Source organism: Mirounga leonina, unplaced genomic scaffold, assembly GCF_011800145.1.
Source record: "Mirounga leonina isolate KUSES-001 unplaced genomic scaffold, KU_Mleo_1.0 Mir_115, whole genome shotgun sequence".
NCBI classification, from domain to species: Eukaryota; Metazoa; Chordata; class Mammalia; order Carnivora; family Phocidae; genus Mirounga; species Mirounga leonina.
This window is the reverse complement of record NW_023270268.1, coordinates 7,316,247-7,329,998: the sequence shown is the minus strand read 5'-3', so window position 1 is coordinate 7,329,998 and position 13,752 is coordinate 7,316,247. Positions and strand designations below refer to the sequence as shown.

The window sequence follows — 13,752 nt, the reverse complement described above, 5'->3', positions numbered from 1 at the left end:
TTCAAGCCTTGAACATAGCTGTTTCCCTTCCTCACATGGGGCATTTTTAGTCATCATTACCTGCTACATGCTTTAAATTGTCACTACTTCATATTTTTGTTCTGTGTCTGGTCCACAGCTATATTTACTTGTTTCTCGTGTGTGTGTGTGTGTTTGTCTGTGTTTGTAATATATCAATGCATGTGTTCAAATGAGAGAAGTGTTCTTAAATTATGACCTTATAGTGTGAGAGTCACAGGAACACTCACATAGATTTTAGGATGAAACCCTCAGCTAAGGCATGACTTTGCACATCTTTCTTGGATATACCTGCAGGTCATCAGACAAAATTTATTTTTTATTTTTATATAGTAATACATTTTTATTTTTCTCTTTATGCCCTTTTCTATTTCACTAAGCCAACCCTCTATACCCCAAAGAATCAAAAAATTATTTTCCAAATTATTCTTCTAACATTTTAACTCATGTATTTTTATATCAGTATATCAAATCATTATGGATTTTATTTTTACTATATTCTGGCATTATATTATATTTTCAGGGATAACTAATTATACCACTTATTAAATAATGTATTATTTAGCCATTGAAGTGAAAGGATACAGTAAGTTTCACCTCTGAATTATTTGGTGAATTTTGTACCAAAACCATATTGTTTGATTATATGACTTTTGAGTAAGTTTCATTACCTGTTTCCTATAGTAGCTTTCCCAGAATTATTTTATGTTGAGTTTCTCCAGGAGCAGTTTTAAAAAGTAAAAAGAAAAAAAGTAATAATGTCACAACTCAAACTTGTTTTATCTCAAGTGAAATGCCCAGGAGAATATTAATTCTACTCTGGGCTTTTTGGTGTCAGGCCTTTGAACTCCATCAGGTGACCAAGAAGTCCATAAGCCCAGGAGCTCAAAGTGTGGAAATTGATGTGTTCCCTGAAGATGACATATGTTTGTCAGAAAAGGATCCCCAAAAGGTAATTTTCCCAGGGTGTTCCAGAAGGAACATGTAGCTTATCCATACACATTTTCCAACATAGCCATTATGGCTATCGAGATTAAAATATCAGGATTAATGCAGCGCAAACTGCCAGAATCGGATCTTAAGCAAAGGCCAGGGTTTCTTAAACTCTCCACTATGACATTTGGGGCATGATAATTCCTCCTTGTGCTGGGCTGTTCTGTTTGTTGTAGGATGTTTAGCAGCATCCATGGCATCTACCCACCGGATGTCAATAGTATCCCCCAGTTGTGAAATTAAAAGTGTCTTTAGACATTGTCAGCATGTCTCCTAGAGGGCAAAATCAATGAGAACCACTAGTCTAGACCTATTATTCCAGGAACTGAAAGAGCTAAAAATTAGTCTCAGTAAAATAGCCTTCACCACATCACCCAGCCTCCCTATTTGGAGTTAGGTAGTATCAGAGATATGATTTGTAGGGAGGAAAAGGTTGAGATACTGTGTCTTTATATACTTCACCTTCTTTAAGCCAGGGGAGAGCAGTTAGAGAATTCTCTCCTGAAGTCAGAGCTAGTCATAGCATTTTAAAAAGCACCCAATAAGAGGGACACTTTCTAGATACACCTATACCTAGAATCTTTTGCCTAGCTAGCTTCATTCCTAAAAAGTCATACACGAAGGTATTAGGTGCTACCATTGTGAGAGTCATTCTTGGTAAATGATTCCCCTTTTCCTTTGTTCTGTTGTGTAGAAGTGTGATACTACCAGTGTGCTCTCAGAATGTAGCACCGTCGATCCACAGAATCCCTTTGGGTGGGTGCCTGAGATGATTCCCAAAAAAGAACCAGAGAGATGTTTTCCCAAAGGTAAGTGGCAGTATTCCTGCATCCAGTTCACAGAATATTGGATGAGATTCTGTTATTCTTTGAAGCTCTGTGATTTTGATAGATACCTTCTTTCTACTTCTACTGGAGACAGAAGTGAAGAGAGGGCATCCATAGATTCTTGGGGCCATTATCAGATCCAGGTAAAGGAGATTGCAGGAAATTCCTGATTTAGGTGGGCTCAACTAACACAGCCCAACAACCAGGGTAGAAACTCTAGAAAACTTCCCTCTAGAAAACTTTTCCCACTGGGCCAATATGTCTACCACTTTCTACAGTCCCCAGTACCTCCATTGTTAAGATGTAGTTGAGGTGGTAGACCAAGGGAAGCTGACCATAAGTCCAGGGTTGAATGGGGCCCTGCCAGATCCTCAACACATCCCTCAAGATTTTTCTCTGGAAGAAGGATAATATTGTAGTTAGGAGCTTTGGCTCTGGAGCTAGACTGCCTGAGCTCAATTCTGGCCTCTTCATTTACTAGCTGTATGACTTGATCAATTTGCTTAGCTTCTCTAGTGCCTCCTTTATAAAATGGCTATAATAATATCTACTGCAAAGGATTATTGTTGGTCCTAAATGAGTGAATGTAAATCACCTAGAAGAATATCTGGCACATAATAGGCAATCAATAAATGCAGTCTTTCCTGATTCCTTGAGTGGATATAGTGGTTCCTTCTTATGTGCCTTTATTATTTCCTATATTCATTGTGGGAAATTTATTTGTATCTGTCTCTCTTGTGAGGTCCTTAAAAACATAGGCAGTGACTTAATCAATATTGTATCTCTAGTGTAAGAATGGACTCTTGCCCAGATTGTGGGCTCAACAAATTTAGATGGATAGATCAATAGAGACTTAAACGAATGAATCTAAAATTAAAAATTTCTTCATAAGTTTGACACTAGTCTGGTCTCAGAATGGACACCAAGAATGAGTTTCAAACTTTTTGCAGGTTATTTGACAACCCCCAAACTGCCCATGGGGTCAGAGGTCAGTCTAGGGATAGATTACTGTTAATTATCCTGACTTACATTTGGACTAGTGCTTGAGGTGTGTACAGGATGTCAACAATGAAGTTGGAGAAGAAAGGTTGGTTTCTAGAAGAAGGGAGGAATGGCATAAAAGACAGAAAAAAAGCCTTTTAGGGAGATTAACCTATTGATGTTCTGAATGATGGAGGAGGGCAGGGGCAGACTGAGGAGACCTCACAGTAGCTTAAGAAGATGATGAGGAAAGGAGTGGAATGTTAAAATCACCATGAAATTAACCTCCATGGAACTTGGAGGATGGGTGGAGGAGACAAGGTAGAAGGGTGATGTGATTCATGCTGAAGGTTGGTGTGTGTTGAGGTCAAATGCTTAGCTATGTGTACCTTGACAATTGATCAGATTGTGTGGTTTGGGTGGTTCACAGAGCCTGTGCCCATCTTTACCTCATTCCCCTCAGTCCTTAGGACACTGTTTACTGTTGCCAAAAGAAATTGCTGCATGACAAACAGCCATGAAGCCTCAGTGGCACACAATAATAAACATGTGTCTGCATGACTCCACTCATCCAGGCTGGTTATTTCTGCTGATTTTGGCTGGCTTTATTCATATGAGTGATAATGACTGGGAGTCGGCCAATCTGGTCTGGGCTTAACTGGGCCCCTTGGCTTACCTGGGTCCCTTGGCTCTGTACCACATGTCCATCCTTCTCCTGAAACCAGTGGGCTGGCCCAAATATTCCTTTCTTTATGGAGATGGTGCCAGAGAGCAAGGGGAAACATGCAAGGCCTCTCAAGGCTGAAGCTCAGAACTGGTGTGTGTGATTCCCACTCTGCTCTATTGGCCAAATCAAGTCATATGGCTGAGCCCAGATTCAGGGGTTGGAAAATGACTCCACCTCTTCAGTGGGAAGAATTGCAGAGGTAAGGGAGGTGCATAAAGGGAGGGTGAAGAGTTAGGGTTATTAATACAGCTCATTACAGACACTAAGAATAATGCTACTGCTCATTCCTTGCAGGCCTGGGTCACTGCTTCCCATGCTGTGCCATGGACAAGAGAAAGTCCCCCTGGATCATTTGGTGGAACCTGCGAAAAACTTGCTACCAAATAGTGAAACACAGCTTGTTTGAGAGCTTTATTATCTTTGTGATTCTGCTGAGCAGTGGGGCACTGGTAAATTATCACAGTCTTGTGGGGACATTGGGCATCAGGTGGCCAGGCTACATTCTGACATGGGGCTGTGAATATGGGGAGACCAGGCAGAAGTGGGATCTTTGCTGCTGGTTCCCCTTGAGGGCAGGATTTTGCACAACTTCTGGAGTCCTGCTCCAGCTGGGAAGTCCCAAGCCAAAAACACTTTACTTATGGGGAAGCATGATATAAATCAGCACTTTAAAGTGGCTACTGGAGTCTGGCCCTGAGCTCCATGCCTGTCCCTCATTCTTGGAGAATTTCTAGACATTTTCACTGTATCCTACATGTTTCTTCCTCTAGACAGCAATGTTCCTACCTCTCTTTTCTGGAAAACCATAATGCTGCTTTCCTAAAGGTAGAACATTAGGAGGAGAAGCCTACAGGGACCAGATTTGGATATATAATAAGTTGTCTTGGTATTGTCCATCAGTCATGGTCCTTTGAGAGGAGAAACAAACAGATACTGCTTTATTCACAGAGCAGATCCTTCCAGATTGAAGTGTAGTGGTCCCAGTGAGGTTTGGAAATAACTCTAAATCCATGCCTCCATAGCTTATAGTCGTAAACTCCTTCCTGCTCTCTCTCCTCACCTTTTGGTCCTTCTTGCCTCCCTTACTTGAGTGATAGTATCTTCTCTCTTACCACCTACATGTCTCTCTTTTTTCCTCCCTCCCCTTCTATCTTGTATTTTCCCTTAAAATAGCCATAATATAGAACTAAACTCTCTTACTATTTGTTGTATAAGTGAATGGAGTCTTAGGTTCCCCTTAGGTTCCCCATTATTGATTTAGAATCACAGAGCATTTCACAGACTCAAGTCACCAGCAATTAGAAGTGACAAGGAAATGTCTTGCTTCTTCACCATTGCCTCCCTGGTTAGTGCTGTACATTTGTGTGATCTCTAGGTGAAAGGAGAGGAGCACACACTGAGGCCCATCAGAGCCTATGATCAGCACACATCTCCATTTATCTACTTACTGCAGTGTAAATTATTTCTCAAGCAAAAAAAAAAAAAAGTAAATTTCTCTAAACCATGCCAGAGAACTCTCTTAATTAATTTTTATTGCTAATCCTTGGTCTAGGATTCCCTGTAGCCTCTGGTGCTTACATTTTCACTGGATGTTTACTCTAATTCAAGTAATAGGATTCTTTAATTTATTCCACAAATGATAATTGGTGTTTACCAAGCCCTGTGCTAGTCAGTGGGAAAGCATGGTGTTATCAGGTCAGGGACACATGATACCATCCTCCTAGTTCTCATCCGCCTTCTGATGAGGCAAGTGTAGGTTGGGCAGAGGAAGACTGAGCACACAATGCAGAGTGAGAAGGACTCAGGTCCTATTTCACTTTACATATTTGTAGACAAATGGAGATAAGAAACATCTAGTCCCTTGCCACTGTATGTGGTATATGGATCAGCAGTCTCAGTATCACTTGGAAGCTTGTTACAAATGTAGTCTTGGGCCCACCCCAGACCCGCTGAATCAGAACCTAAGTGCTTTGGGACTCATTAGAGTTTGAGAAGCTCTGATCTGAGCAACTGGGTAATAATGAGAGCTTTCTGGACAAGGAAATGGTCTCATTATAATGTGGGAGCCTCCAAAGTTCAGTTGCCGATATTGACCTATTCTTCAATTGAACGAAGTCAGATCTGCTGAACCAGGTTGTTGCTCATCTTCCAAAATGAGAGGATATGAGCTTCCAATACCATTCAGATTTGTCTCTCTTCAAGAGGCACAAAGACAAGTCCTTGACTTCCAGGAGCGTGGAGTCTATTAGGGAAGCAGATGGGGTTCAAGCAATTATAGACCAGGGCCATAGTGATACACTCAGAGAAGCAATGGATGACATGGGTCCATGCAGAACAGGCACCTAATTGCCTTCGAGGAAGAAAGACAGTTTCCAAAGAAAATATCAACTGAAATGAGACTTTAATAATGATGAGGAGCCAGCAGGGGACAGGAGGAGATGGAGAGCCTTCTCCAATCAAAAGCCCACTTAGGAGTTGGAAGTCAGACTGTTTTATTCTTTTGCATTCTTTTTTCCCCCAGGACCATGGGGCTATGGGATTACCTTAGTACCCAACAGCAGGACCTATTTCTTTCTTGTCTTCAGTGTTTGCCTAAATGTCTTGACAGGTTCAGTACCAGGGACCCTTATCTTCTTCTTCTTCTTTTTTTTTTTTTTTTCATTCTCAGTAACTCTGTAAAGGCCAAAAGGACAGCTTCTACCTGAGTTATATAGACCCCGAAGAATCACATACAAACTTCAGATGAGGGGGATGTTTGGATGTAGCATGAAAAAGGGTCTCTCCAGAAGCTAGGATGTCTCACTTTCATGATCACACTCAACGAATGTTTAATATTCAAAGTAATTTACACTGGAAGCTCTAGCCCAGAGCTTCCCCAAGTTTTGCATGTCTTGGTACACAAAAAATGGGCACATACACTGGAAGCACTGGGGTAAGTCGTAAGGCTGTTTGTTATAGATTGTTAGCCTCAGGGTTGGCAAAATCTAGAGTGTAGACCAAGGTGTTTGGAACTAGGATGTTATGAGCAATGGAGAGCCACTGAATAGAGCCACTAAGGTAACTAGGAGGATGAAAGAGATGGAATTTGCTGCTGGGTGGTTCTGGAAAAGTTGGCAGGATATTGTTAGCATGAATTGGAAGGATCAGGAAGACCAGGAAATTGTGTGGTGATCTGTTAGGAAGATATTTTCATATTTCAGGGATCATTGATGAGAACCTAGGGAGATATTGTGGCAATAGAAGTCTAGAAATAGGATTTTCCTTCTTCCAGTTTTACTTACTCAAGGAATTTATTCTACTGCGAAATTTCATTCTTAATACCTTTTGAGCAAAACCTTGTCACCAAAAGAGATGCTAGTTTATTCAAATAAGGAAGAAAAATTAAAAAGTAAGGTCAGCAAGTAGTTCTAAGCAAATACTCAACCTGGCCTATGGCTATGCTTTATCATTTCAGGTATTTGAAGATGTTCACCTTGAGAAACGACCCAATATCCAAGCATTACTTAATTGTACTGACCATATTTTCACATACATTTTTATCCTGGAGATGGGTCTAAAATGGGTGGCCTTTGGATTTGGGAAGTATTTCACCAGTGTCTGGTGCTGGCTTGATTTCATCATTGTGATTGTAAGTTTACCATCTCTGTGTTCCATGTAGGCAGGGGTTGGGGTAGGGGAGGGGAAGATATCATAAGGAAGCTGCTTTTCCTGTGTGCCTTATTTGGGTGCCTCTCCAAAATATTTTTCTTCACAGTACTTGTAAGTAGTTGTCATTTATCCATCAGCAGTCCTGCTTGTCCTGGGTCCCATTCCTCACACTGCACTTCATATTCTCACTACCCCAATACTTTCCATGATGGCACTCATCCACTTCTCTCCATAAGCACTGCTTATGTCTGATGTATACCTAGAATAACTTTGAGTATCCCACCCGTCTCCTTCCAACTTTCTATTTTCTCTCAAGACTTCTCAAAGAAGGTCAGCAGCCAACAGACTAAGCTGGTCTCCATCTTAATTGTCAAGCAACATAAGAGGATTATTCACATACATTCTTTCATTTAATCTGCACAACAATGTTCTGAGTTAAGCAGAGTTATACATTACCTACCATATTACATATAAGGAAACTTGAAGCTCAGATGGTCAGCAACTTGTTTCAGATGAAACTGGAATTCACACCTTGGTCTGTGTGATGCTAAGGCTAATAATAGTACATCACATTTATTGAGTGCTTTCTCTATGCCAGGTATTCTGCCATATGCTTCATAAGCATTCTTTCTTTTAGTTATCACAACCACTCCATATGGTAGATACTATTATTTTTTCTCATATACACAGGGAGAAACTGAGTAATAGATAAGTTAAGAAACATGTCAAAAATTGGCCAGCTAGAAGTGGTGGAGATGAAATTCAAACCCAGTAAGCCTTACTCCAAAATCCTTGATTTTAATATCTATATTCTTTCTACCATGTGCTAATTAGTTAGACTTTGTCCCTGCTATTTAAAGAAGTAGACATGACAAATGCATAAGCATAAGCCATGTGGTCAACATAGCAACTGGAAAACCATAATGTTGTTAATGTTGTTGGTGGACACAAATAGGCATGTTGTTCAGGCATTTTAGAAAGGCATCAGTGCCATGGGAGCTCCAACAGGAATAATAAAAAAGAATAAAAATATCCACATGTCTGTAAACCCTATCAGTTATCAGCATGCAAATCACTTTGAACCCATTATCTTATAGTATAGTGAAGAACCCATAAGACAGTGGACAGATGATTGGTATCTCCATTCTAGAGACCTGTGGTCTACTGACCTTAAACTCAGGAAACTGATCCTAAAGTTATCTTGTCTGCTCTCTTTCTGTGTAACCTTAGGCAAAGTACTTCCCCCTATTAATAAGTCTTCACCTTAATAAAAATGAGAGTATAGACTACAAATTGCCCAAATTATACCAGACACAAATGGAAAACATAAATCTAACAATAACCATTTAAAATATCAAAACAGTAGTTCAACACCACACTTTCAAAAAAGGGCACCAGGCCCAGATGGTTTTATAGGCAAGTTTTACCAAACTTTCAAGAAATAGTGCTATATACTGAATGTTTGCATCCCCTAAAATTCATATGTTGAAACCTAACCGCCAATGTGTTTGTATTTGGAGGTGGTACCTTTGGGAGGTGATTAGGTTATGAGGGCAGAGCCCTCATGAATGGGGCTAGCAATGTATAAAAGAGACCCCACAGGGCTTCCTCGCCCCTTCTGTCAGTGAAGACATAGAGAGAAGAAAACTATCTATGAGTCAGGATGTGATCTCTCACCAGACACTGATTCTGCTGGCACCTTGATCTTGGACTACCCAGGCTCTAGACTGTGAGAAATAATTTCTGTTATTTATAAGCAACCCAGGCTTTGATATTCTGTTATAGCAGCCTGAACTAAGATAAACAGTTAACCCCAACCTTATTCAGATTGTTATAAAGAATAAAAAAAGAGGAAGTTTGCATACTTTATCTGATGAGACAAGTATAATCTTGGTAACAAAATGAAGGGAACAAAAATGAGTACAACATGAAAAGAAATAATCTTGTAATTATTTATTTTTATAAATCCCAGAGAAAGCACTTGATAAGTATGGTCCAATATTACTATTATTAGCATTAGTATCATATAGACCAAGGTGTGAATCCCAGTTCCACCTGAAACAAGTTGCTAATCCTCTGAGCTTCAGCTTTCTTTGTCTATAACATAAGTGATATATAATGCTACTTAATTCAGAACATTATTATGCAGATTAAATAAGAGAATGTATGTAAATAATCCTTTTTTTTTTAATTAAAAAAAATTTTTAGAGACAGTATGTGAGTGGGGGGTGGAGGAGGGACAGGAGAAAGAGAATCCTAAGCAGACTCCATTCTCAGCATAGAGCCTGTCATGGATCCTGATCTTACAACCCTGAGATCATGACCTGAGCCAAAGCAAGAGTCAGATGCTCAACCAACTGAACCACCCAGGCACCCCGTGAATAATCCTTTTATGTTGCTTGTTAATCAACATTATATAAAATGATCTTTATAGTTTTGAAGTAGAAAAATATAAACAGAGCCACAAAAAATATGTATCTAAATTCAACTATATCAAAATGTAAAACTTTTGGTTTTTTATTCAATAGAATTGTAATTATAAAGACAGGCTAGAGCTGGAGACAATTCTTGCCATATGCATAACAGAAAATTATTATCCACAGTATATAAAAACTCTCTACAGATCAACAAGAAAAAGACAACTTAGTGTAAGAATGGGAGAAGGATGCAAACAGGCAATTCACACAAGGAACACAAGTTACTAATGAATATATGAAGAAATACACACTAGCTTTATTACCAGTTAGCATAGAAGTGCATATTAAAATGAGAGACTTTGTGTTATTCATCAGACTGACAAAAATTTTAAAGTTGGATAATTTCTAATATTGAGAAAGATATAAGAAAATGGAATCTCTAATCACTGCTAACAACTTAATTGGTAACGGTTATTTTAGGGAAAATTTTGCACATCAAGTATAATTACAAATGAGCCCAATTTATTATCCATAAATACCACTTCTAGTTATACATCTATGGAAAACTCTTGTGTATGTATGCAGGAAAAATGCACACATCTGTCCAGTTTATTGTTCATAATAGCAAAGAATTGGAAATAACCTAGATATTCACCAAGGGGGAATGGATCCATAAAATATGAATATTTCTATGCTGTAATATTTTATAACAGTTAAAGGAAGAAACCACAAGAATATGTATATCAAAATGGTGAATGTCAAAACAGTACAGAGTAATAAATGCAATTTAGATAGAAAAAAAGATAAAACCAGCAGAAGACTTCCCACCTTAAAAGTACTGTAGAGTGGGAAAGAATGTGGGTATTTTTATGTCTGCATGTATCATCAATGCGCCCCAATTTGGTGGAATAGGAGACTGGGGATAACCTTATCAGGTGAAAGGTGTACAATGTCCCTCTAGGGACCCTTCTTCCCCACCTGTGATAAGAGTTACTTGGTAAAGCCAGAAGAACTGCTAAACTGTGCCATCCTTTTCCCTCTGGCTAGGAACAAGGTAGAAGGAGGTATTTGTGGAAAAGCTGCTGAAATAACTCTCCCAACAGGCAATGCTATTACAAACAAGAGAACAAACAAAAAGCCTATTTTAGAAACCTTTATAGTTTGTTTGTTTGTTTGTTTGTTTGTTTGACAGAGAGAGAGAGAAAGAGCACAAGCAGGGGGAGTGGCAGGCAGAGGGAGAAGTAGGCTCCCCGCTGAAAGCCCCGATGTGGGGCTCGATCCCAGGACCCTGGGACCATGACCTGAGCCAAAGACAGACACTTAACTTACTGAGCCACCCAGGCACCCCTGGAAAACCTTTATAAATAAAAGCATTTTGAATTGATGGTGATTTAAAAAAAAATTGATTATACATTTTAAAATTTTGTTATTCTGCCATATTAGCTCACTTAATTTTTCTCAATTTGCTAGTATTTTACTACTACAATGAGATTGGCAGGGGAATGATTTTAGATAATAGTGAACTCTGATATCAGCATAGTCAGTCATAGGATAATTCACTTCCTGTCCTGCTGAGCAACCTTCTTTCAAGTTGAACCTCTGAAGGCTCTGCATAATCAGTAAGAATGACTAGAATCTGCAAATAGTGGTCTTCAACTCAAGCTCATTAAATTTAAGTTTCAATTTAGTGTATTTGCAGAGCTTTCCAGTCCTTAGTCCTTACCCACTGGGAAGAACTATGTTGGGAGAAAGAATTGGATTTAATTCCCCCAAAAGGAGGCATCTGAGTGAGGGGAAATATTAGCTAACAGTTTATTATTTTGTAGTAACTTTTTATTATATCGTTTCAAACTTATAGAAAAGTTGCAAGAAATAGTGTAAAGAACCTCTTATAGTGTTTCCCCAAGTTTACCAATTATTAACATTTCACCCCATCTGCTTTGTCATTTTCTCTCCATTTTTCATTCTAAATTGCTTGAGATTAGGTTGCAGGCACCACAGCCCTTTACCCCTAAACATTCCAGTGTGTATTTCCTAAGAAAAAGGATACTGTCTCACACAGCACAGTTATCAAAGTTAGGAAATTTAACATGACTCAGTAACAAAACCCATATCCATTTTCAAATTTTGTCAATTGTTTCAACAAGGTCTTTTATGGTTAATTCTTTCTATCCATCCACCGTGGCCTCCCCTCACCAACCCCAATCCAGGATCCAATTCAGGACCCCAAGTGACACATCATTGTCATGTCCCTTTGGTTTCCTTTAACTCACAGCAATTTCTCAGCTTTTCTTTGTCTTTCATTAAACAAATAATGTAAATGCATTGTCCTCACCTGTATGGGCTGTAGTTCTGGCAAACAAGGAGAAAAATAGTCTCTTCACTTGCCCTCCCACTTCCTGCAGGGGCTGGCTGCTTTCTGTTTCTGGATAATCCACTGAAGGCACCATGTGTCTGCCACTCAGAACGAGGGCTGCCAGTCCCCCACTGGCTTCCCTGGAAACCAAGTCAGGTACACTACCTGTGGCTTCTCTTCCCACCAGGTCTCTGTGACCAGTCTCATTGACTTAAAGAGCTTGAAGTCCTTCCGGACCCTAAGAGCCCTGAGGCCCCTGCGAGCATTGTCTCAGTTCGAAGGAATGAAGGTATATTCTTCAGGCAGATGGGAGGAAGATCAAGCTGTCAGGGAGAGGTGGAAAAGCCAACTGCTCTTCTTGGGCTGGGCTTCCCTTAAATTGCCAAGCTTTTCCTGGGCTCCTTCCCATCCAATCCACTGCTTAGAATTTGAGAGATGGAGAAAAATTTAAGATATAGCATCCATTCTGTGGTAGCCAAGATGGGCTCTGGTTTCCTTTCAATCCTAGGGCAGGTGTCCCATAAGTCTGTAACACTGTCATAAAATGACATTTCTCAAGTGATCCTCAATGACAACAGAAAGGACCCATTATCTACGGAGCTGAAAGCAGGGCTTGTCGTAGGATGCAGGGTTGGGGGTTTGGAAGTAGAAAGTAAAGACAGAGCTCCAAGAGGTCCAGTCCCTCCCATCCTGAGATCCAGAGCTTGGTGAATCCCATGCATCTTTTATGTTTTTCTTCTGTTTTGTTTTTTTTTAAGGTGGTAGTCAATGCTCTCATAGGTGCCATACCTGCCATTCTGAATGTTTTGCTTGTCTGCCTCATTTTCTGGTTGATATTTTGTATCCTGGGAGTAAACTTCTTCTCTGGAAATTTTGGAAGATGCATTAATAGAACAGATATAAACTCAGTTATAAATTACAGCACTGTTGCAAGCAAAACTGAATGTGAAGGTGGAAATTTAACTTGGGTCACCCTTCCAGTCAACTTTGACAATGTGGGAATGGCTTACCTTGCCCTGCTGCAAGTGGTAAGTGCTGTTGGTATGTTTTTTACTGTGAGGAGAGAAACCTTAAAAGAAACATAAATCATTTCTCAGTTTAATAAAAACACAGTGAGTCCATTAAGATATAGAATCAAATCCCAATTCCCCATGTGGAAGCCAATGCCCTCTGGAATTGTTCCCCATTGAGCATCTCCAACTTTGCTGTCTACTGAGCCTCAACCTCCCAGCAATGCCCCTTTACATCTCACCCTATCTTGTATGGTGCCTTACTCTCCAGAGCTCCAGCCAAGGAGGACTGGAGCCTCAGATGCAAAACCACACCATTAGCAGCAGTTCTCTGTTGGAAGTCAGTCCGCTGGTCAAACCACAGTTGCCAGGTCTTAGGCAGATAGTGCAAACATGTAGCATCAGGAAAGCCTCAGCCAGGCTCTTTCCAGTAGTTGTTACACAGCCTCTCTAGAAACTTTTAAGGCAGAAATTTCCTTTTAAAAAAAACTTTTTATCTTGTAGAAATGAAGAAGAAAAAAAACCCCAAGACACCCATTTTTTAATTCCCTTCTGTTCTTTTAACCGGACATTTTGTCCTGGACGTTCATTCCTGTCTATCTTATATACATCTGCCCAGTGGGTCTTGCTTGCTATTGTATGGCACTTGTCTGTTGATAGCAAGCCTATAATTATGTTCATGTTTATTTGCTTTTGTTACAGGCAACATTTAAGGGCTGGATGGATATTATGTATGCAGCTGTCGATTCCAGAGGGGTGAGCTTTTGTTCTACCA

At 39.9% G+C, this 13,752-nt stretch overlaps 1 protein-coding gene across 1 annotated transcript in view; it reads left to right on the top strand.

The window, feature by feature from the left end:
• The window catches only part of SCN11A (sodium voltage-gated channel alpha subunit 11), a 92,264-nt gene that overhangs the window by 58,570 nt on the left and 19,942 nt on the right, over positions 1 to 13,752 (top strand). The window contains exons 17-23 of the mRNA XM_034992278.1: positions 857 to 970; positions 1,706 to 1,820; positions 3,841 to 3,995; positions 7,001 to 7,174; positions 12,155 to 12,256; positions 12,726 to 12,995; positions 13,680 to 13,733. Of these exons, the coding sequence (XP_034848169.1) occupies positions 857 to 970; positions 1,706 to 1,820; positions 3,841 to 3,995; positions 7,001 to 7,174; positions 12,155 to 12,256; positions 12,726 to 12,995; positions 13,680 to 13,733 (984 nt within the window). The remainder of the gene's footprint in view (positions 1 to 856; positions 971 to 1,705; positions 1,821 to 3,840; positions 3,996 to 7,000; positions 7,175 to 12,154; positions 12,257 to 12,725; positions 12,996 to 13,679; positions 13,734 to 13,752) is intronic.